Source organism: Limanda limanda, chromosome 15, assembly GCF_963576545.1.
Source record: "Limanda limanda chromosome 15, fLimLim1.1, whole genome shotgun sequence".
NCBI lineage: Eukaryota > Metazoa > Chordata > Actinopteri > Pleuronectiformes > Pleuronectidae > Limanda > Limanda limanda.
The window spans coordinates 6,271,505-6,297,210 of NC_083650.1; the positions used below are offsets into that span (position 1 = coordinate 6,271,505).

The following is a 25,706-nucleotide window of genomic DNA, read 5'->3' on the forward strand; positions in this document are numbered from 1 at the left end:
CTTCATGGTCCCACTGGGGCCTTTAACAACAGCCCCGCCCCCCCCCCCCCCGCAGCGCAGCCACCTGTGCGGCTTTGATGCAGGACTGTTTCGGATGCTCCTGTCCTCACAGTGAAGCACTCCGGTCCCTGAGTGTGCAGCTGCCACCATTAGCACCACAGCTAAGAAGGCACAAAAGTTAGACATTGCAACTTTGCAGCGGTGGAGTCGGTGCACTCTCACCGTGCTGTCATGTGTCAGGCGTCATGTTTACATAACTGCTGATAAAAACAGCTTTGACCCGGAGTGAGTGCTGATTGTGTCTAGTTTTGGTGTTAGTTGGTAATTTGAGTGGGAAATAGGTTTAATGTGCTGCTGATTAAGCTGCAGAGGAACAAGCTCTTCATAAAAGAATCAGCTCATTGTTGATTTTACTCTTTTTTTGTTACAACAACACGAAAAAATAGAATATATTGACAGAACTCTCCTTTAAATGTTGGCACAGAGAAAAGAAGTGTGTCATCGGTGATCCACGGCCCTTGTGATCCAATTTTCCAGTTGGGTCCTAAATCATCAGTCGGCCTCAGCCTCTGTCCGTTTTCACCCTCTGAATCCTTCTTCATCACTGTGTTGCCTTGTCATAACCTTTGACCCCCAGCGCTCCCAGATGAGCAGGGGTCTGCTGGACAATCCCAGTGGGTTAATAATTACTCCGAGTTCACAGTGAAGGAAGCCTGACCCCAGGCACGGCACAGCAAGGCGTGAGCGGCCCACGGTACCGCTGATAAATGAACCACAGATACCGCGGCTCCCCCCCCCCCTGTTTGTGTGTGTTTAAAAAGAGAAGCATGGAGAGCGGGCAGCATACCTTCAAAGTGTTCCCGTCAGTGGGAATGTTGTTTGAAGAGAAGGCACTTTGTGAAGAACTTTAAAGATATTACCTCTGTGCAGCTACGTGTTCTATCAGCCTCACAGAGAACGAGACCGACACTGGTATTAAGAGGCAAAATGCTACTTGATTATTTACCAGAGTGCATGTGAAGCCTCTTCTTCATTGGTCACAAAACCCACTAACTCGCTATATTCTGCAATTTGAATGGATGCAATCAAAAGCCATTCAAATTACTCTGCATCAGACAGGATATGGCTCAGAAGGAAGGTGCTTATGTCTTCCTCTTCTCTATTCATATAGAGCGATGTCATGACGTGCATTGAACATCCGGGTGCTGCCGTGGAAATAGCCATGAACGTTTGGGTTCTCACATCCTTTGGAACAACATGCAACTGTGAATTTTTTTTCTGCGTGTTGAGCTAAATGAAACACTGCAATGGCAAGACAGCAAGAAGAGGTTTGTGGTACACACAAAACAAAAACAGGGAGGAAAACTCCTCTACAGGGAAAGGAGGTCTACCTGTGCTCTGCTTCCTTTTCATCTTTAGTAGCAGCAGCTCCCAGCAATATTGACGTGGAATGTTTCCTCCTGTGTTAGTCAATGCTTAAGAAAACTTTCACTATATAATTTCTTTTTATTTCCTCCGCTGCATGACAATTTTATCTTTCAGAAAAAGATTATGAATTTCAAACAGATTATGAAATAGATTTAGTGCTTTTTCAATCACGGCCAAGGGAAAAACAAGTTTAGACACAAGGAAAAGACAGAAAAAAAAGGAAACAAGACAAAATAATGACAGACATCAACAGAATAATGAGACAGAATTGGGCTGAATTAAAAACAAGATTAAAAAGGATTAAATTAGATGTAAGATCAGCGATAGTAACAAGACCTAATGTGTAATATGAGACTGTAACAACAGGGGAATGTTGCTGTGGATTTTTTTTCCAACAGAACTGACCCTAATGAAAGTTGGCCGAGGATTTAAATTTCCTTTGGTGCTTTGTGTAATTTTTTTTTTTTTTTTTAAGGCAGAGTCGATACAGCAGAGACATAAAGAGATAAAGTACAACAGAGACAAGAGAGAAAGTCCAGCAGAGAGAAAATGACAGAGCGATGCAGGAGCAGCGAGACAGAGGCCGTGGCTTTTCTCAGAGATGAACATTAATAATACGAGCCGCCACAATAGAAGCACTGAGATCAGAGAGATCACCTCCATTGTGCCGCCATCTCCTACTGACACCCAACGCTCTGGTGAAGGGAGAATAAGAAGAATAGAGGAGCATAACCTGGCCGCTCACCATGCCCCTCTTTTTAAAATACATAATGGCCTCTGGTCCTCTGCTCTGGCTTTTAAGTGCATGTTGTGATGTGCAGAGACGCAGAGGTTAATGTGTCAGCTCGACGCCCGTGCTGACTTATGGTGGGATTTCAGTTCTTGCAATCGCCGCGGAGTTGAAACACATCGTCAAGTCTTTCCCTGCAGCGTCAGGGAGTTTATTTTAACTGGTGGATTGAGTTTTGTTGTCACCTGGGAATGACAGGGAATTGATGTTTTCACCCTGTGCAATTGTTTGTTGTGACAATTTTGTCCTTATAAATTTTATTGTGAAAAATTTAAAGAAATTCAAGGCATTCTGAGTGTTGTGGATAATTGATATGCATGTTCAACTAAACTATAATTAACAATACAAACAATGAGACTGAGCCTCAACCAAAATTTAAGCGGTTCTTTCTTGAACCATCTTCCATCCTTCCACCAAGTCAATTGTTCTGTGTAATCTTACTCACAAAAAATACACAAACCAACAAAAAAATGTATTTAGTTATTTTTATTTTAAAAATTTTTGGTATAGTAAGTCTTGTATGAGACATTATCTGCAAAATATACATAATAACTGTAAATTTAACAAAGCAGAGATTATAATGGAAATACTCAAGTCAAGAACAATTATGTAAATAGCAGTTAATAAGTACAATGATTGAGTAAATCTACCAAATCAATGTACAGATAAGCATTGTCGAGAACCCTCTGTACCACTGACTTAATGTGACACATAAATCAACAAAGCAGGGCAAACCGATTAACACTGATATCATTACATGTTTGATTTTCACGTTGTCTGAGGAGATGTACAGTTCAGCGCTGGCGGCTCTGTGAGGTCCTGAGGGGGCTGCAGACCATCAGGAGTGAGAGGTGGACGGGCGTCGATAGAGCGGAGGTGCAGTGAGTGACCAGGGGAATCTCTCTGGTCATTAATCATAGGGCTGGACAGCCGCAGACATGTCACTCCGAGGTGGACAGGTCTGGGCCACTGGAGCGCAGCGTGTCCTTGACCTTATCTTTGATTTTATCCACTTTATTTCAGCAACTCCTTTATTTTACGTATCACTGTTGCTTGATTATTTCCCATTGTTTCACACGATTCACGGATGAAACGTATAACAAGGGTACATTTGGATTGATTGATTGATTAAGTGCTGACAGATGACAGCTCGTTCTTTTGCTGATACGACCCCGTGTAGCAGAGGCCAGTGTCCCAATTTAGGTTTTCAGTTTGTATTGGCCCAGAAATCAGTGTGAGCCCTAAAGCAATGTTGTTCTGAGCTTGGGTCATGACCTGGAAGTGGGTCAGGTGGGAAGATTATTATGGATATGGATATGGATAGAGTTGCATTGTTTTTATTGTCAAAAGATATACAGATGTTGGAAAAGAACAGAAAAAAAGATAAAGCAAAGGACCCAATACTGACCAGTGATATTGGGGTTTTAAAAAAAGCAGGAACTTTTAGTCCTATGCCATTTTCTGTCTTTCTGAATCTTTTTGTTCTATCTGTGTTTCCTCTTCTGTTGCTTCCTATGTTACAGGGGTGTTTATTTAAAGCCTGATGGACCTGCAGGCCGCCACACTCCAAGTGTTAAACTCAGCCTTCCGCCACTTTGGCAAATAAAGAAGATGAATGTGTACAAATCTGAAAGCAAACAGCCGAGATTGTCAGCACCAGCGGGAACGTGATAGGGGCCAAGTGAATGATGATGTCGCTTAGCTGGCTGACAGATCACTTAGCGGGCTGGAGGAGGCTGCTTTCACATTTTTCCTCACGTCCCCTCTTCCTCTTCCTCTTCCTCTCCTGGGACTGAGCTTTCATCCAGAGCCATTTTTCAGCCAATTTATTTTTTGATGCGGTCTAACCTGGGGCATCTCCCGCTGGGGGAGGCTTTATATGGTGATTAATGACGGGTATTTAGCCCAGGTACCTGGGGGAGCTGTAGCCCATCTGCACAACAGTCTGACAGGTACAGCACTGCTCTCCAGGAGCAGACAGGACAGGACAGGCCTGCAGCAGACTGGAGAGTGGCAGACAGGTGTGATCAGTGTCACTGGGCCACCACCGACCACTGCTACATGCACTTTATTACTGTTGCCAAGGGGTCGCTGCCTTGTTAAACCATCTTCAAATAAAACTTTACAGATTCAAGGTTCAGTCTGTTTCCCGTGATGTGTTTTAGATAGTTGAGAGTTTTCCTCTGCAGGCTTCCAGACCTTCACAGAGGAAGAGAACCCGCTGGCTGAGGCCGGATGATTTAGACATCTATTATACGCTTGAACGGCCCTGTCTTCTTCACTCCATCATAGACCATCCCTCAGCAGAACCGGCCCAGATGCCAGAAGGACCCTAATGAGATTAGGCTGCGGACAGGTTGGTGGCCAGTAGCTGTCACAACTGTTCTGTCTATGTGTGGAGAGATTTATGTGTGTGTAAGTGTGTGTGTGTCTGTGTGTGTGTGTGTGTGTGTTTGCATGAAGTGATAGTTGTGTGAGTTTGCATCTGTGAATGTACTGTATGTGTTACACAAGTCTGTGCGAGGGGGTGAGCGCACGCTGCCACAGTGATGGTGATTAATGAGCGAGGTAATCCATAGTCTCGTTCTGTCAGTGATAGACACATCAGCAGCCCCCCAGAGCCTGATGAACAGACTGCGCAGCTCCATCAGTCACAACACACACACACACACACACACACAAAGGGAAACACAAATAAGGAAGGGAAACTGCTGTCGACTTTGTGACAGACTCCTGGTTTTATTCCAGTTTATCATCAGATCAGATAAAATTGGATTATTCCGAGATAATTGATGATTCATCTTGGACGGCCAGATTTACTTTTCTTCTGAATCATTAATTGTCCTCTGTCCCTGCAGACGTACACCTCAACACTAAGGGCTAAGACCACGGTAATACAATGCTAACGATCGGCCGTCCATAAAGAAGCAGTCTGCCTGCACAATGCTCGAAACCCTGTGGCCCCAGACGCCTTTGAAGCACACTGAGATCAAAAAGCAATGCTCCATGGAGCACAGACTAGGTGAGGAGTATGGGCAGAACAAGAGACGAATGGTTGGAAGCGAGGAGGGAGGGACACGGGACAATGCCTGCAGGACAGGGCCGCTGACTTCCGAAGATAAAATCATATTTCGAGGGCAGGCGTCCAAAACTCCCCGTCTGCCTCCGTCTCCCCTCCTGCCTTCCCTCCTTTCTTCTCTGAATATGGACAATGACTGTTTGCATTTACAGAACCATAAATCAGAGGTGCCCATTGCCACAGAGCAGCTGGCACGTTTGCCAATAATTATAATTATTAATCATGCTGATTTCACGGTCTTCAGCAGGACGGCGGGAGACTGCGAGGGACAGGGTGCGGCTGGCGCCTCCGGGACCGCAAGGCAGGCTGGGAAGGGAAGGGTGGCCCGTAGAGAAGAGGGGGAGGAGGGGGAAGGAGGAAGAGTAGCAGGAATGGACAATCGGTAGAGAGCAGGAGCAGAAAGTTGGATTGAACTCAAACTATATTGTACATATGTTTCCGTAAGAGTCCCAAAGTGACAGATGTTTACATTCAAACGACAAAGGCCTCTAATGTAGGAATTGGAGTCGAGGAGGAAATAAGGAGACATGAGAGTGACAACGTTTCCAGAGGGATTTGGATGCATGTTATTTTGTTAAGTGTTCAGTTACCCGCGGCATTTATTGCACTTCTGTCCATTCGGGAGAGGGATCCTTCACATGTCACTCTCTTTGAGGTTTTTACGATTTTTTGGGGGGGTGTAGTTTTTCCCTATTGTTAAGCCCTATGAGACAAATTGTGATTTGTGCAAATGGGATGTACAAATAAAGTTGATTGACTGATGATTGATAAAACTGATTTTTTTTTTCAACACGCTATCTGTAACGTTCTGAAATGACAGAGACGAATGACGATCATTGTCACATGAGGAATTAGCTTCTACGCAGAAAGTCAAATTAAATGACAAAATACAAAGTTTGTCGCATTTTGAATGACAGTAAAATAATTGTGTTGAGGGCTTTTGTCATTTTTTCTAGCGAACTTGTGGATAAAGTTCTTCTGTAGTTGTCATTGGACTAAGTCCTCAGATCACTGTGTGGTCCGACAGGGCAGTAACAGAGGACGTATTAATTTAATACAATTTGGAGGACTCTGTGTTTTAGTAACAGTTTAGTTTCTCCCATAACTCTCGTCTTCCTTTTATTTTCTTCTTCGTGCAGGAATATAAAGCTTCAGGTGATCATCTCAAACGCCGGGGACCTGGAGGACTTGTTGTTTAACTACTCACATTCCCTCCCAACAGCTGTTGCTGGCTCCCTCCTCCTACTCCATCCCTCTGCTAACCAGCTGCCTCACAGAGCCCAGTAAAGCACAGTGAGGAACTGCCAGCTTGTGTCATCTGCCTTTCACTTCTACAATTCTGTTAATACGAGGACGACTGTATAATTAGACACTTAACCAGTTGAATATGGTGTTTTCCTTGTTAAAGTGTGTGTTTCTTGGGAAGCTGGCCACATGTGTGTGTGTCCCTGAACTTATGCGCTCCGGTGTGTCTTTGTCTGCATGTGTTTGTTGTGGCACTGTATGTATTCACAAGTGTTCTTACATGTACAGCACATGTTGCCACGCTGGACAGATGGGAGCTACATGGGTGTGACCGTCAGTGACTTGCTCCCATGTCGCCCTCATCGCCGTCTCGTACCCAACAAATACCTTGAGACCTGCAGGGTCCAGCTCTGGTCAACACATGTCTGTGCTGGCACCAACACACACTGAACAGATGTGTTATTCAAATCCGGGGACCAATCGCAGCTCAGAGAAGTGCAGAGGAGTCGCTGCTGTCGAGGTAAAGACCTCAGGGTGTGAGTCAGGTCCATGGAAATCAAATTAATTTAAAACCTCTTCACTTATGTGTAAGTTAAAATGAACTCATGGCTGTGTTTGTCTTGGGAACTCGGGCTGATAGGACATGAGCTGACAGCTTCCAGTGGTGGGATGTGATGTTTACTCTGTTACTGTACCTAAGTAAATCTTTCACGAATATTTAGATTTATTTATTTTAAGTAGATTTAATTTACAAAACAGTTTTTCCCTATATTTAAACAAATCCTCATTATACTGGTCACTGTGATTTACAGCCAGATGCATTCTATTTATACACGGAAGATTAATTACACATCATAATCTCTCTCTTTTCTTGTCTGTTTCTTTTTTGTCAATGACACATTAACACCATCATAATAAGATACAGCGACTGGTTAACAGCGTTCAACATTAAAAGACCACACATGACTATTAGATATATTTAGCAGAGCAGTATCATGGTACAGTAAGAGGTGTTTGTTTAGATTTAATTTGGTAAAAACTCTATCTTACAACCACCATTTAATTTAAATCCTTCTCGTAACGAATCGCCCACGCATTCTGTTTCACTCGGGCATCGCTGACGATAAAGATGCTCAATTGCTGTTCCACGGTGACTTTGAGACATCTGTGCTTTTCAAAGAGCACGATCAGGAAGAAGAGTTTCACTTTTAGCGTAAAGGGACAAATGTCTCAAATAGCGAGAAGTCGTGGCCTTATTTTCGACTGCTTAAAGCTGGTTAGATGTGACAATTTTATATTATTTTTATTATTATATTATGTTTTTAGATCATGTTTTTTAGTTTATAAGTATATACATTTATTTTTGATTGATTTCAGACTTTTGTCATTTTACAGGCACACAAACATTTTAAAAACAATGCTTATCTATTAGAACAAAAACATTTCAGTTTGACTCTGAATTGTTTTGGTCTGGTTGTTTGTCGACAGTATTTAATCTCCTTCTCCCCAGGAGGTGGTAAAATTGACAGCAGGTTTGACGGATGACCTCCACTCGACTCTCCCTCTCCATCACCTCCCCGCTCCATCCTTCCTTCTCCTCCTCTCTCCGTCCCTCTCCTCTGGATCTCCTTATCCCCTCCACGCATAACATAGCATCCCCTGGGTAGGCCCGGACAGGGGGCCGGTCTAGGAGGCCAGACCCAGAGACAAAGCTCTCTCTGCCATTCGAATGTGTGCTCCCCCCCCCCGGGCCGCCGTCCTCCAGGGAGAGTGCTCTCTGCTGGGCTGGGGCTGTTAATAAGCTGCTAATGAGGAAACAGACCTCTATTCTCTGCTAACATCAAGACAGATGGACCCACACGACATGTTTGTTTTAAACTTTCCACTGAAGTGACAGATTAGAGGGAAGACAGGCTCTGATTGGTCTTGTTGGCTAGATTCGGAGACATGTGACCCTAATGCTGATATCATTCATCACAGTAACATTCATTTTAAGAAATGTGAGCAGGTCTCTCTGCATTTTCTCTCCTTTATTTCATTGCCTTACTCCACACGATATAGTGCCAGGGGTAGTATTTCTCCTGAAGATTTCCTCAGCATCTTTTACTCATCGTGTTTTACCTCATCACACTATGTGGATATTATTTGAGGAGAGTTTGTGTGCTAGCTTTTGAACAGGTTAAATGTGAACATTTATATTGTCCATCTCCGCACAAAGTCCACTTAATGGCAGTTCTGGAGGATTTTAGGGTCAACATGATTAATAAGCACCTAAAGAGAAAATTAAACTTGTTCTCTTGTTGACAAAGATCATAAGATCTGATTAAAATCCCTAGAGCTAAACTAAAGAAATAGAAATAAACAAGAATGGCACATACATCCACCAAGGCCCATTAGTCCCTTTAGGAAACTACATTAAACTCCCACTAAATTGCACAATCTCTTAAACATGCCCCCATCAAACCCCCAAACGTGCCTGTTTATTTCTTCAACACCCAACTATTGTGTATTGGGAAATTGGTGAAAATGTCAAAAACAATCTTACAAATTCAAAGAAAGTGACGGAGAAAAAAAAGTTCTCTGATGTCCCATCTTTCCACCCAATTAGCTGGGAAATCCGAGTGGTTGTTTTAGCGTAATCCTGCCCACAAAAAAACAAACAAAAAACAGACAGGGGTGAACGTATTTGCGTAATTTTGCAAGAAATGAGAAGTTCATGAAGAGCAATTTAAATACTGTCCCTACAGTCATCTGTCTGTCGTTGTTGCATATGACAACTGTAGCAGGCACCAACAAAGTTTTAAGTTTAAAACAACAGCAAAAGTAAATGGGTATATATAGAGAGACAGAAGGTGGTTACAGTCTATATAATCCTGACATTAGCCCATTGATAATTGTTTGTTTCCACATATGTCACTTTCCCCTCTCCTCTGCAGCCCCCTCTCTCTCAGCTTGCTGTAAAGTCGGCAGGCCAGATGTGATCCGAAGACACAACTGATGGCATTAAGGACATCAACAGGACGAGGAAGTGTGCCTTTTCAAACCCTGCATTGTCTGCTCAGGTCCATCCGTGCAACAGGAGGACTGACAGGAGGTCCACACTCAAGTGCCACACTCGCACTGAAAGCCCATCCTCGCTGTGTCTCGACGGGAGGCCCATGCAGAGCTGACTGTGCCAGGCAGGCAGCCTGGCTGTGTCGAGCGGCGGGAGGCATGACAGTCAGGTATTGATATGGATTTCTCTCCAGTGGGCCCCAGCAGAGAGCCATGGGACCGGTAATGGGCCTCTAACGGGATGACCAGCCCGCGGACGGCCCCCCTCTCCGACCCCCCAGCACTTGTGGAGAAGGGGAGATGATAACAGATGGAGGGGAGAAAATGCGCTCCTCCTGTTTGACGGACAGACAGAGAGAGGTGGGGATACTCCACAGAGGGTGGGTAGGAGTGAGTGACAGCTCTTGCTGGGGCATCAGAAAGTGACATTGCTCTTGGTCTATTTGCTCCATCTCTCTCTCTCTCTTGTTCCTCTTTCACACAAACAATCCAAATTAAACACATGGAAAAAGGTGAACGACTCCTTTCCTATAGCCAGTAAAGAAGTTTGCCTCTGTACTTGTTTGTTTCCATCACTGCCGATCGTAGCCGGAGCCTAAAACCCTCGTCAACGACAGAGTCATTTCATTTGAGAGTGAACGGTGATTGGATCCGTTCCTAATGCAGACAAAGGCCAGATGTTAGCGAGTGGTTTGAAATGTGGAAAATGGGCTTCAGAGGCACCTTAGACTCTCTTTTTTGCCCCTGCTGTTTCATAGACATCTTTCACAAGTTAGAGTTTTTCTTATACTGTATGTGTTTGTAGAATCATACTTTTTCACATATAGACTCTCCGAATCCAGATATCCAAAATGAAGCAAGCCTTCCAGACCTCTTCTCTGGAGGCTGGAGGCTTCATTGGCTTAACACACCTGAATCTCAGTTCTGACAACAATAAGAATGTGTTGACTAAAAATATCAGTCCGAATCTTTTCTCTGACTATTTCTCAGTAGAAATCGTGGCTCAAAGTCACCGGAACTCTCTTAGAAACTGTGATGAAGTGTGCTGTGCTATATGCTTGACTGCAACAGGGTGGAGAATATTGGCATTTCTCCCCGGTGGAAGTTAGTGTCATGGTTACCAGCTGCTAGGTTGCGGTGCAGCATCCAGTGGCTATTAGCACAACATCTGCTGCTGCTGACATTTTGAATACAGCAAATCAGAGCGCTAGTGCTTTTATGACATCATGTAGCGCAGAGAAAGATGGCTGCACATTGACACCTTCACTTTTTCTCTAACGGCAAGGAAATGTGTGTGTGTGTGTGTGTGTGTGTCTGTCTCTAAGCGGCGACACACACGTAGAAGACACCGACGAAGATGTCCAGAGAGTTTGTGGTGATGCGAGCTGACGCCGGTGTTTGTGCGTTTATCTCCTCAGTGGAGTTAACACGTCACTTCCTGCCTCTGTCTGCTGCGTAGCCGAATCTCTGGGGTTTAACTTAAGGTCATGTCTGAAAACAGAGACAAACGTTCAATGGGATTCTTCATTACATCTTTCTTTAGTGTATTTTCTCTACCGTTTATTTTCTTAATTGGTTATTTCTTCATAGTTAATTAATACATTCAAAGTTGCATTGCTGACACTCTTCATCAGTCAACTTCAACTGAATCTGTTGCAACAACTGATTCTGGGTTCTGGAAGGAGTACACACATGGATAAATTGAAGTAAGATCTCCATAATGTTCACGGGCCTATTTGGTCTTCTCACCAATAATATAAAATACACAGATTTCTAGACGCCTGTAAAAATAATCCAAGTGATACTGGATGTATAAAGACGAGATTTGTAAATGTCTTTGTGTCCTGCATTGTTTGAGTTGACGGTTTTATCGTGTGGAACTTTGCTGTGATAAAAATCGAGTCATCCTGTAGTCAAGCATGAAATGACTCTGTGGTAGCAGAAGGGTTCCTCTCTCTCTCACGCACACATTATTGACACAATTTTAATAGCTTTAATATGTGTACCTGGAAGTTAAACTAATCCGAAACACAAATAAAGGTTTGGGAACATATATTATTTTCAGGACTGTTTCTACCTTATGCGCACACACTCACACACACACACACACACACACACACACACACACACACACACACACACACACACACACACACACACACACACCCACACACCCACACACACACACATCCCCCCGGCATATCACTACGTCCTGTCTGATTGGGTGAGGTCTCGGGGGAGTCATTTAATACAAAGCGTTAACATCTGCCAGACATTACTGAGCCAGAGCAGTTGTGATTTGTCCATATGATGACTCTGGCCCATACAGACATTATTTGTGATGGTGTGTGTGTGTGTGTGTGTGTGTGTATGTGTGTGAGTGTGTGTGTGTGTGTGTGTATGTGTGTGAGTGTGTGTGCCGGGCTTCCCACTGCTGCTGTCACTTCTGGTTTCACACCCCTGATAATGCCTGTATATAATTAGAACTGTGTTTGCCTCGTGTAATTCCATCTCACGGCGCTGAGACGTGCCAGCAACGGTGCTGGTGTGCACTGACCATCATGGTGAGATCAGATATTTGTGCGTATATGATTTCATTATCACAATTCTTGTTTTGTGATTTGGACACGAGATACGTTGAATATCAATAACAACTGAATAAGACCAGCGCTCCGTAGCAGCGGCGGCTGGGACTCATCAACATAAGTGACGTTGTCAATCATGACAAAAGCGGGTTCCACGACAAGAGCAACGAAAACAGATTCTCCAGGTCGGGTTCTGCGTACAGAGTCGAGCGTCTCTACATGTGAACAGCTCTTTGTGCTTCAGGGCTCCGCAGCCGATCTTTACTTTCCCGTGGCTCAATTAATGCAGCTCAATTTGACAGTTTCCCTAAGAAAACTGAAGCCAGTATCACCACAGGCCAAACAAACAACCCAGTCCAGGATACTACACTAATCCCTTTAAATCCACTTCATTAAACAGAATTTATTAATTACTGAAGTCAACACATAGTTTAACTGATGAGCCTTAAGAAAATGCCTAAGTTGAATACTTTGTTTTGTTGATATGGCTAAATGACTAAAATGTGATGATAAATGTTTATCATTAAGTTTTCGTGTTGGGTCTGTGTTGTTTGTTGTTTGTGTGTGTTAGCTTATTTGTATTTTATGCATTCATGTATAATATTAAACGTCTCCCGGTGTGTTTTTAATGGACAGTAAAATGTGAAGCTTCCCTCAGAGAGACAATAACATGAAGTGACATAAAGTAAAGTGAGACGTTTTTTATTAAGATTATGGAGATACATGTAGCACACACACGCACACACACACACACACACACCCACACCCACGCACAGTTCTCTGAGGTGATATAAATGCGTGTCTCTGTCTTTGCTCTCTCCACCATTAACCACCCCGTCCAGAGCGTCGGAACATGTTGACGCATTATTACGTGTTTGTTTGTTCTCCAACAAGCTGTCTGGGTGTTGTTAACGTTGATATTGATCAAAATCACCAACTGTGACGGAGTCCGCCTGGCAGCGCCATCAATGAGGTCCGGTCGTGCCAGCTGAATCCAGGCCAGAGGGAGGAGGCTAATGTCTGCTTTAACATCACCGCCAGCTCACGGGAAGGGTTAGGTAGCGGACTAACGCCTGGTTTAAGAGCGCTGCCAGATCACGTGCTCAGAGACAAACCTGAGGAAATGCAATGAAAAGGTTTGAATCCCCCGAGGAAGCTTAAAGGTGACCGAGTTTCTTTGTTGCAGAGATGTTTCCATCAGATCAATCTGGCCGGCGGAAGTGAAGTGACATCTGGACAGAATGAGGGAGAGCGGAGAGGTGTAATATATACGTTACTTCTGCTGCCAACCGATGGATGATAAAGGTTAGAGTAGCTGCAGGGTGTAGCTGTGGGCTCATGCCAAGCCACGTACCTCAAGTTGGAGGGGTGTAATGTCTGTTTTGTCACTGCTGCTAACAGAGCTGTTCATGATATTCCCCCAAGGCCCGATTTTAATCCAACGTTTCAGTAACAAGAGAAAGAAAAGGCTCAGGAAAAATAATCACCTCAGAATTCTCCCTTATGCTTAATATGTGAGACTGTTTGGAATTCAAAGGAAAGATGTAGTTATAACTATCACTGTCAACTGTTTGTTTCCAGTCACCAGTGGTGCAGCAAAACCTGCATATTCAAAAGAAATACATATTTTAAATCCATCCATCTAATCCTTAATATCACAAATAAACACATGCATCTATCTTTCATGAGTTGTCGGTTTTAAACATATTCAACTAGAAATATCAGACTACAATTGTAAACCTCCATTTAAAGTGTAGCTTCAGTCTTTTGAATTTTGATTCATTTATATGAGGCACTGCGACCTTCACCTTTGACCTCTGCCCACCCAATTCTTACAAATTAATCTGTCAAATCCACCAAAATTTGATCAGTTTATCTTTGAGTCCAACTGAGTGTTTGTAATTGAATTTGATGAAATTCTCTCAAAGCGTTCTTGAGATATCGTGTTCACAAGAATGTGACGTAGATACAGACGGACCCGAAAACAAAATACATCCGCCCACTAGGTGGTGCCAGTGTGGAGTCATAACAAAGTCACAACATATCTCAGCCTGTTTTCTTATTAAACAGAATTTAACTTGGTCACTACAATGTTATGACCATCTAAAGAACAAAAATCTGACTCTATGATACTAATACAAAGTAAATAAGCCTCTTTCCTTCTCTGTTATTTGAGGACACATCATCAGTTTCAATGTAACCAGAGTGAAAGTGAATTCACTGCAAACAACAGCAAAGTGAAGTCCGTCTGCTGTCATGGCGAACAACGACTTAAATCATTTAAAGGACGTCATGTTGCCTTCAAAGACAAAAAAAAACTTGGTCCTCATTCAAAACTTTTTTTTATTTTGTTTCCACACAAGAAATAGTATCAAACGTGTTTCACTTTTGGATCGGACCGTACAAAGACGTGGTCTGATCTCTCTATTCAGTGTTGTCTGTTCTTGGCTTCAGTCGCGGCTCGCTCTCCTCGCGACCATGTTTCACTTTGTCGCCCGACTCCTCCTGCTGAGAGGGGACTGTGACCCAGCAATGTGCCAGGCCCGGGGCTGGCACGCTCGCACAATCCGCTCGCCATCTCCAATATTTAAGAAACTTTATCGCCTTCCTGCTCTGTTTTGCCTGCGTCACCGAGCTGAGGGATCCGTTCCTCGTGGCAGATTTAAAGCATGTGGCGGCCAGAGATTTAGGGAGATATATTTCTCCCTTTAACATCTGCTCCCCTGGCATGCTCGACTCTCTCCAGAAGGCCACCGCACACAGCCAGCCACACACACATATACGTATATATAAATATATATATCAACATGCACACTCACACTCTCACACACACACACACACACACACACACACACACGCACACGCACTCTGGTTCATCCATGGTTGACAATGAAGGACAGTTGGTTTTGAGCAGTGTCAGGACAGTTAGACTCTCACGGGGAGTCTCCAAACTGCAGGCGACTGGCACACAGACAAACACTCAGAGAGCACATTTACGGCCAAACACTGAACGCCATCTGTCAGTCACTGTAGGAAGATATTACTGCCGACACACACTCACACACACACACACACACACACACACACGCACACACACACTGGGGCACACTGTCTGGCAGAATCTGTCTTTATTGCACAAAATTCACACCAAAGTTGGCTTGTGTGTGGACAATTCAAAGCGAGAGTGTGTGTGTGTGTTCACATGTATGTTTTTTCTGGTGCATGTTTTGAACGTGTGTAAACACAGCATGTCCATTTTGTCTGTGTTGTCTTGTCTTTATCTTACAGGCTCATAATTAATAACACTGAAGGAAGATATTATTAAATAAATTGTACAGTATTATTAGCAAATTACTATCAAAGTATCAAACAGGAGAGTGATAATAAAAATCCTTTTAAAATGCACATAATACATCTTAAATACTTTAAATCACCAGAGCCCGAGGTCAGGTTTACACATGTCTTGTTTTGTTTGACCACAATAATATTAAAGTTACAACAATGAAAGATTTACAAACATTTGACATTTTTTTTGACTAAATTTACTAATCATCTTACTGGATTAATGATTGATATGCTGCAATAACATGTCTGTCTAATTTTTACCTCTAGCATGCAGTGGAGTAGAAGTGAGTAATTCACAATAAATCTTCAAAGATAAGTAACTACAGTGGTTAGAAAAATATGGGGGGGAAATAGTTATCTCTAAATTGTATAGCAGAGTCGAGGCAGAGAACTAAAAAAACTCAAGCAAGGCAACTCGGACTTGAACTTACTTGAGGTAAGTGTATGTCATTATTCTCCACCACTTTTACATACGTGTGTGTGAAAAATAGCAGACTTTAATTTGTTCTTGCAGATGAGAGCTTTATTTGAATCTTGTGTCGTTGGATAACAGCAGATTAAATTAACTTCATCCATTTCCACTGCCTCATAACAACAGATGATACAAGCAGCCTGAAACAATAACGCACATGGACGTCGATCTGCGGCCCCATCCTCTCACTTCCCGCGACCCGGCGTGGACAAAGGGAAGTGTCAACACCACCTCTCTAACTGCACAATTAACATGCAAATGAGCCCAGTGGCTAATGGCGATGGCAGAGCGCTCTTATGATGGAAATATGCTTTCTGTTTTGGCAGTATGGGTTAAACATTAGTCTGTGGAATCAGCTGAGGACGGGAGGGCAGAGGGCCCCGAGGCTTCCCTGAGGGCACACACACACACACACACACAGAGAGAGAGCGATAAAGAGAGGTAGACACCGAGAGGGAATGGCCCCTGCACCTGCTTCACTGACTACTACACACACACACACACAGAGCATGACCAGGCGGTTATAATCAGCCTCGTTCAGGCTGTCAACCCGGTCAATAACTTATCCCCTCAACTGCTTTTGTTCTAGCAGCAGCTCGACTGATGCGGCCGCTGCCCCTTATTCAACCGAAATTTATTTTCAATTGCTGCCCTCAGGCACCGGCCCTGCAGCAGATCACTGACCGAGCGAGTAAACAAACCAGCAGACCACTTCACACACACACACACACACACACACACACACACACACACACACACACACACACGAGCATGTCTCTTCTCACTGAATGAAGGACATCTGCGATTGCCAAATGACATGTTTACCCAAACTCTGCAGTTATAAAAGGCTTCAATGCTGCGACAGTTTGTGCACCTCAGACTAAAGAGCCTTGTATTTGCAGCTTCATGTCAGTGACGGAGCTGGCGGGCGTCTGTTACTGTGTTTTAATTAAAACAACTTTATACGAATTGCAGATTTCGGAGGTTGTGTTTTTTGGAAAAGGCTGCTCGGTCACAGGGGGCCACAGAACGAGGCTGACGGCTTGTTGAAAGTTAGATTCAGTGTGTGTGTGTGTGTGTGTCTGTGTGTGTATGTGTGTGTGTGAAGGGGGTTGACAAAGTGGTGTCAAACTTCGACTGGCTCCCAGTAACAGGTGTGTGTTCTGTAAAGGAGCAGTCGTTCGTCAAGCTTGGTGAAAAGAGGAGCCGATGGCCACGAGTCCATTCAGCCATCACCGAGCGGCCTGCAAAACAAAATACACAGGACTTGAGGATTAACATATTTCTGTTGTTACTGTTTAGGTCTAGTTTGTTCTTTTAGTTTTGTTCTCTTTCACCTAGTTTGCATTGTCTAATTTTTCGGGCCTTGGTTGATGATGTAAAGTCAGAGGGAGATTAACTAGATCCACCACATGTTTGTGTTTTATACTGAGCCTCCTTTTCACCATTACAGTATTCACAGGATTCAAGGTTGAGTTGGAAGATAGATTAACAACAACTCTGCGAAAGGGCGTCTGGACTTTCTTGGAGACAGATAGAGAATTGTAGCTCCTCATTAAGACTATGGTGTGTGGCCATTGTAACTAATTCTCCTTTCCATAAGGACAGCTTAGATTTGTTGATGATTATACAACAGCACACCTGGTAGATTTATAAGTGCTCATCTACCTGGTCTCCATGACGAATTCGGTATTGAGGATAAATCCTAAAGACATCATCCGTCTTCAGAAAAACAAAGATTCCCTCAGAAGTTGAGACATCATCTCATTTTTGAGGAGGTTCCACTCACTTAACTGTACAAGGGACAATAATACGGAAAACTTCAGATAGAAAACAAGCAAGAGAAGTGAACATTAACAAACAGACAATAGTATAATATAAACAAGAGAAAAATAATTCAATAAATACATAAACAATGAAGGATTTACGGGAAGTCATGAAAATCGTGGATTCAATAGGTTTCTGAAAACGTAAGCAATTGGTTTTCAGATGAGGAAATTAAACTAAATGATGACAGATATATAACGTTCTCCAATCAGAGTTCCTCACAATGACTGTTGTATATATTGGCTCATTTATTCATCATTTAATTCATGATTTATTGTACTTTTTTGACACAACATGATCATGTCCTCCCTACAACTTTTTGTCTTTCCATATGTTGAAAAGAAAGAATTTGGATTCTCATGCAGTCAGTGGGGTTCTCACGTATAGAGGCATTAATGAGGGTAATTTTAAGGCAAATTGTTATGAAAATAAACTCAAAAACTCTTTAATGTTTGCAAGTATAACTTTCTCATATTTACTCTCCAGCTCCTGTGACCATAAGATCATCTCCAACACATGAGAGCTGAATGCAAGATGCACACATCCATCAACGGCCAGTGATTTACATTCATCTATTTAACGTGCAACTTGCCATGATTTGCATTTGTCTTGTTTGTGCTATTTACATGTGCATGACTGTTTTTTTCTTTTTCTGTGGCTTACTCACAAACGATCTCCCTCCATGAATGTAGCGGAGCCCGATGCCAGCAGCAGCAGCAGCAATAGTTGTCTCTGCTTTGCTCGGCTCCTAATTAGCCAGAATTAAGAAGTATTTCTCGGCCCATTGAAGAGTCCATTTCCTTTGAAACCAGAGCATAATAAACCTTAAGTAATTACCCCAACTCATGACTATTAACTCGCAAACCGCCAGCTTCCCTTGACAACATCCTCCTCAGTGTTGTGTGGTTAAAAGGCCATTGCAGCTACCCAGCTATTTACATCCCATCTGGCAGCCTGCGAGGCACAGACAGGCTCGCGCTCATTCCTAAAGACAAAAAGAAGAAATGCAAAATGAACTCTTTTCACTCGTTTCTAAACTTTACCACAGAACTTGTGTTTTCCTCCCTCGGAAGAAGTTACAAAAGAGGCTTCTCCTGCTTTTTTCTTCTTTCTGTCTTTTCTCTATTTGATTTTAATCCGTGCACTCATTTGCATGTGGCGAGGGCCTGGGAGGGGTGGTGGTGGTGGTGTGTGTGTGGGGGGGTCTGAATGTATAATCTTCTGCATTTAGGAGCCTGTAATCCCGACGCTTCTCTGTGATGTGATTTTCTCCTCTCGGTCCCCCATGAACAATTAACTTGTAATCTGCACAAACATACATTCTGTCGCTGCAGAGATGAGACGGGGACACACCCGAGGGACGCGGCGGACAAACTGTTCTGCAAGCCCCCAAAGCGGATCACTTTCTTTTTCCGGGGAGCAATTCAACTGGGCTCCATTACATCTGCTGCAGCCCCTCATTGCATCCTCGTCTCTGCCTGTTTTCTTAACATGACGCTCGGCCTGCTCGGAAATGTTGAATAAATTCTTGTCTGACCACGTCTGTAACTCATCATCTGCTCGTGTAACTCTGTGCAGCACCGAACCTGTTGGTGCGTAAAATAAGGAGAAAAATGTAGTGTCCAGCTCCTATAATAACAAATATGTATAATATAATGTCCGTTTGAAATTGTCCTAAAGTGGTAAATCGATTTGTAGTTGCAGAAAATCAACGTATGTGTGTAATTATATATATGACTGTAGCCTTTTCTTAATTATTTTAATTTTATTTACATTATATTAATATCAATCACTGAAGTGCTGCTACACTTATATATTCCCATAAAGTCTATAATCACACATCCTAATAATGTATTATATGAGTATATGTATGTAATATATTATAGGAAATTGACCTATAGCTTCATTATTTTCTCAATTATTTTTAAATTTGTATTAACATCGTTGATGTCAATCAAGAAAATCCTGTTTTACTCATATATAAACCCATATAGTCTATAAACAAACTTGATAAATAATATCTGTATGAGACTGTATTGGTATATAAGTACAGCAGCAGAAAACTGACCAATAGCTTCAGGCTTTTCTCAGTTATTTTAAATTTGGGATTAAATTATATGCATTTTCTTTAGAGTGCTGCTGTACTGTTATATACTCATAATAGTCTATAACACAGAAGTCATAGACTTCAAGGAATTAGACAATTCAATTTACGGTGGAAAATTCTCTTCCCATTACATGTTTTTTTTCTATGATCAATATATTCAACCTATTTCATAATAAATTCCACTGTTGGTTTTTTTATTTTATGGTCTTAATTTATTTCTAATAAGAAAAAAAGCAAATAAGTGACCAGAGGAAATATATGAAGTCTGTTAACACACTAAGGCCGTGCTTGAGTTTGAAGTATTACTAAAAAAAATATTTTAAAATAAAGATTTCAATATTTAGAAGATATACACGAGAGAGAAAATGTATGTACTAATAAAAGGAAGGGATTTAGAAGGATGAATTTACTTTAATCGGAAAATGTTCTTAGTTTTTATTGTGGGAATATAAACTATCAATGTACACCCATGTAAAAATTAGTAAATAAATGGTAGCCTGTAAATATTAATAGTCTAAGTGAAATTCCAAACACTTCAAGAAGTGTAAAGCAGATTTAATACAGTTTTTTATGATCCAAGAGCAAAGAAGGGACAGTGGATATGATCGATAATTTCAGTTTTATTGAAATTTCATCCAGGGACGCTGGGCGATAATAAATATTTCATCAGTTCATCATCAACAATGTACAAAAATAAAGACACGGGGTCTCTGGGCATAACAAATTCAGTTCAGCAAAAAACAACCATGCTGTGACGAGCATGCAAAATGAAAAACAGATCGAATGGAAAAAACTGTAAATCACATGATGACAAAAAACAATAACAGATGAATCTAAACATTTGATTTTTAAAACAAATTGTGGCAGAATCACATAAATGTCGTTATTTTTTCATGGAGAACTCAAGTTTAAAATCCTTGGTACAAGGCACAGAGAGTATTCTTCGTTTTCACAAAATGACGCCTGATACAAAGAAATATAAAACAAATCCACATGTTCATGCAGCCTCCGTCACTTTCACATTGTGCTGTGAGACACACACAGGAGGGTCGTGGCAGCTCGCTGCATGACACACAACTTTTTCTTTTTACCTCAAACTGGCAAAACCATCAGTCTTCACATGGGTCCTTGTTACAAGGTAGAAAATAACATTCTTTCTCATACGCCAAACAAGAAAACAGACTTTACACAACAGCATGCAGCGGTGGGGCCAAACCCCATCATGCCCGGACTCTCTATTTACAAACACCGGCAGTCTGTGCGTCACGCACCCGCATCAGCATCATCACTTCATCCCGTCCTTCCCCTCCCCCGTGAGTCTCGTGAGGCCGGTGGAGGTGATGGGGATGTGTGTTGGGGGGGGCACCTGGCAGATGGTGCAGGGACACGGCAGCCCGGCCCAGTGCTGGAAGCCGGGGCCCAGCTGCAGGGCCGGGGGCGCAGCCGGGCCCCCCTTCATCAGGGCGTGCGGAGCCCGGATGGACGTGAGTCCCGGGAGCCCGGAGGACAGGGAGGAGGACCCGGAGGAGGACAGCGCGCCCCCGAGGAGCGGGTGCACGTGGTGGGCAGCGGCAGCAGCGGCGGCGGCAGCGGCAGCAGCGGCGGCCGGACCCCCGGAGTGACCCCCGGGCCCCCCGCCGCAGTGGAAGGCCGAGTGCTGCCCGCCGTAGATCTCTCCCACCAGCCGCTTCATCTCGTCCAGGGAGCTGTTGAGCATCAGGATGTAGTTCCTGGCGAGGAGCAGCGTGGCGATCTTGGACAGCTTCCGCACCGAGGGCCCGTGCGCGTAGGGCATGACCTCTCGCAGGCCGTCCATGGCCAGGTTCAGGTCGTGCATGCGCTTGCGCTCCCGGCCGTTGATCTTCAGCCGCAGCTCGAACATCTCCTCCTCGCTGGCCGGCTTCTTCAACTTGTACTTGTTGCTGCTGCTGCTGGAACTGCTGCTGCTGCTGGAGCTGCTGCTGCTCTCCACGGACACGGAGTTGGGGTCTGAGGAGCGCAGGTGCTCGGAGATCTTCTGCGTGGAGGAGGACACTGAGGAGCCGACGTGGTGGTGGTGCAGGTGGTGCAGTGGGTGGAGTTCTCGCAGGAACATGCGGTCCATGTCCGGGGAAGAGGCTCTGCTGCTGGGACTGGAGTCCGAATGCATTTTATGAGTTCTCTTCCGAGGTTGCTGGGTAGGAGGTCGCTGCAGGCTTCCTCCCTCTTTCTCCCTCTCTCTCCCTCTCTCGTCCACTTTCACTCTCTCTCTCTCTTTCTGGGGTCTTCTGGTCACCTGGTGTTGTCTGTATCCCGTCGGTGCCCACGCGTCTGAGACAACTTCTCTGCGTCCCTCTCCCTCTGTGGGTCTGTATCTCTGCGGTGAGGAGGACACTGATAGACGCTATTTATACGTGCGGCCAGACAAAAGCTTCTTTCCTATTCATAACGCTGGTTCGGAGGATGACGTGCCCGCTGGAAAGGGGGCGGTGTGCTTTGACTGTCCCGGTGACTGCGGTGCGCAACCATTCACTGCCATTGTCAGGACTCTGTCGGGGGGCACAGCTTCTCATCTTCTCATCTTCTCCTCTCTTCTCTCTCCTCCTCTCTCCTCCTCTTCTTCCTCTTCCTTGGACAAACTTGTAATTTTTCCCCAGATCCCTTCGTTTATCTCAATTTTCTAAAATTCCCACAGTTTGTACAAATATTTTCTAGTCTCCTACATTTTTCTATTTCATTACAGAATCAAGCGAAAGCTGTCTTGTCTGCTGAGAGGTTTTGTGACCTGCGTGCGCACTGCAACTTTTACGCACAAATCTATTATAATAACGTTTATTTTTTAATACCATGTTTTGCTTTCACATTTCGAATGCTCCACTGTGCAACTTCAACAGCCTCTCTTCTCTTCTCTTCTCTTCTCTTCTCTTCTCTTCTCTTCTCTTCTCTTCTCTTCTCTTCTCTTCTCTTCTCTTCTCTTCTCTTCTCTTCTCTTCTCTTCTCTTCTCTTCTCTACTCTTCTCTTCCTCTTGGGAGAATAAGTTGTCTCGTACAAGTTGCCGCCGTTTTTTCATTTTGCAGAAGCAATCCCCAAAACTCCACGTTCTCCATTTTGGTGACCTGCAAGCGCACTGCGAATTTTTACGCACAGAATCAATTATAAAAACCAAGATTTTAAATGTTGACCTTGTTCTGCTCGCACATGTAGAGAACATATTGATCTGCAGCCCTTTGTACCGCACGGTCCAGCCTGTCACCAGAGGCGGTTCGGCCGGGGGTTGCCTGAGGGGATGAGGAGGAATGAAGGGAAATTACTTTCCCATTCAGCGGCTCCTGCTGCAGCGGGGGCTCCGGGCCTCCGCTGGGACGGAGGGTCCATGCCCGCGCCGGCTCTCCGCACTCTGCTGGCCATATGGCAGCGTGTGGGAGTCAGAGTTTACCCAGATACCTCGTGTCTGGACCCTCGTAAAACTTTCCATCACTTGATACTGAGGGGATTATGATTATTATCATGATTATAAAAAATCGTACGTTTTAACACTATTTATACATTAATATAAAATAACATAGGAATACATAATAATAATTATTATAATTATTATAATTTGTATTATTATTATACCTTAATAATAAGATTCATAACACCAAAATTCTAATGATGATTTGTTAAAAAAATGGACAAACACACACGTCTATATATACAATTCAAAATACTCTACTGTCAAGAGGTCATTTCAAGCTATTGTAAACCATAAAAATTAAAGTAGACCTATATGCTGTATTTTCAAAATGATACAGTGGATAGATTTATAAATATTGAATTCAGAAACATTTATTCATGATAAAAACACATTTTATTGATGATTTAGTCAAAATTTAGTCCGGCCTCTATAAGTTGAGACACTAAATTGAGTCAGCATTGTGTATATTGAGCTGCTGAGAGCTCTCTCTCCACTCTGAAGAGTCTACTCCAGATCTGTTTTGTGGAGGTGGAGTGGAGGAACGGGCCTCCAACAATAACATGTGGAAGTAGCTGAAGCACTCTTCCTTTGACCAGCACCTCGGCATCCCTCCATCCATCCATCTGTCTGTCCAACGCTCCACCCGTCCGTCGGTACACCCACCCACCAACCCAGTTCTCCATCCATCCCTCCAGCCAGCCAGCACTTCAAACCTGGATAATAAAGTCTGTCTCAGACTCTGCTCGGTGCTCCATCCTCCTCCAATGAGATCCCCCTGGTAGAACAGTAAAAATGTGTATTCACGGCCTCATTGTTGGCTCAGCAAAAGAGCCCTTCTCATAAAGGTGCTGCCAATGCAAAGAAAAGCGCTGGTCGGCTTTGCTCTCTCTTGGTGGCATTTGAAAGTGTAAAGCTTTGAATACCAATTGCTTGAACTGGACATATGTGAATCCGCTGTAAGCCTACTAATCCTGTCCCCAAGTGTTTCTTTGTGTGCGGGGCAGCCTCGCACACCCAAGAGAAAGTGTTCCTAATCCGGCCAATGTGGAGAAATGTGTGAATGAGAGGGACAGAGGAGAGCTCAGAGGAGGTGTGTGTGTGTGAGAGCATGAGTAAGTGTGTGTGTGTGAGAGCATGAGTGTGTGTCAGGCATCAAATTGTGCGTTTGTGTGTGTGATTTCTTTTGCTTTATTTATGTATTTTGGTGTTTTTCAGCGTGCATGTGTGTGTGTGTGTGTGTGTGTGTGTCCATCAGAGGCCCCTAGCTTCACACCACCAGGACACTGGTCTAAATGGAGGCAGTTATTCACCGTTCCCCACACTACTGTCGCAGCAGGTCGCCCCTAATGTGCTCTTTTCACTGCGTAAGCTCTCCGCTCTCCTTTCATTCCTCTGTTCGTATCTTTTTTTTTATCTCTCACCCTCTCTGCAGCTCTCTCGCTCTCTGCCTCTCTAACCCTTCTTCTCTCCAGTTTCTGGCTCCGCTTGCTTCTTCTCTTGCCACCACCTCTTCTTTCTCTTAAGTAGCCCTCTAAGTAGATCCTTTTCTTTTTTCCTTGGCAGCAAAAGAACAGTTACACACTAAAAATCACAGGGAATTGATACAGTGATTGATGTGCACATTTGTTTTGTACGACAAGGAGTTGGAGACAGTGTTAAGGTGAAACTTGAGCTTGTTGTTTCGAACAAAGGGTCAAAATCAACACATTTTGGGGTTTGGGCAAATGATCCAGCAGTAATATAAAGTATTGTGAGATCAGGTCAGTACAACTCCCATTGGCGCTGAAATTATTGTCATTCAATTGTTTTTATTAGATGATTTGGTCCTTAGTATTTGAAATAACTTAAAACACATACTTTTAGTCTTTAGAGACTCGCATTTGAGCAGGTTTTCTTAAAATGATTTATTCTGACAAGGATGTTAATATTTATTGTTTAATGGTTCATTTGTTTGCAGGGTTAAGCAAAACCTTGCTGGAGGGATGGTGTCTAGATTTCTATTTAATATTTTTCAGGGATATTTTTTTTCTACTTCTTTAATTATGTTTTATGACAAATGAATAATTTATCAGACAACTTCCTTTTTTCTTTTCTTTTTCTGCCATAACATCTATAGGTGATCGTGTGAAGGATTGGTGGAGGTATACGCTCTCAGGGCCAATTGGTCCAGGCTAAACACTGTGCATTTGCTTTATGCTTGGTTATACAAGCTACATTAGTTTGTTATCACATCACAAAGTGAACTAGCCTATAACTTGGAAACTTGTTGAGTAACAGATATTAAGACTTAATATTGATGCACAATTGCCCAATAAAATCCACTGTCCCAGACAGTTG

General features: G+C 43.4%; 1 protein-coding gene across 1 annotated transcript; it reads right to left on the bottom strand.

Moving 5' to 3' along the window:
- Nucleotides 1-21,217: 21,217 nt before the first annotated feature.
- olig3 (oligodendrocyte transcription factor 3) lies at nucleotides 21,218-22,081 on the bottom strand. The gene has a single exon (XM_061087861.1). It carries the CDS (start codon nucleotides 22,079-22,081, stop codon nucleotides 21,218-21,220), a length of 864 nt encoding a protein of 287 aa, XP_060943844.1.
- Between the last annotated feature and the right edge of the window lie 3,625 nt (nucleotides 22,082-25,706).

Excerpts from the sequence above, each read along its gene's own strand:
- olig3 (XM_061087861.1), bottom strand. The coding sequence starts at position 22,081 with ATGCATTCGGACTCCAGTCCCAGCAGCAGAGCCTCTTCCCCGGACATG.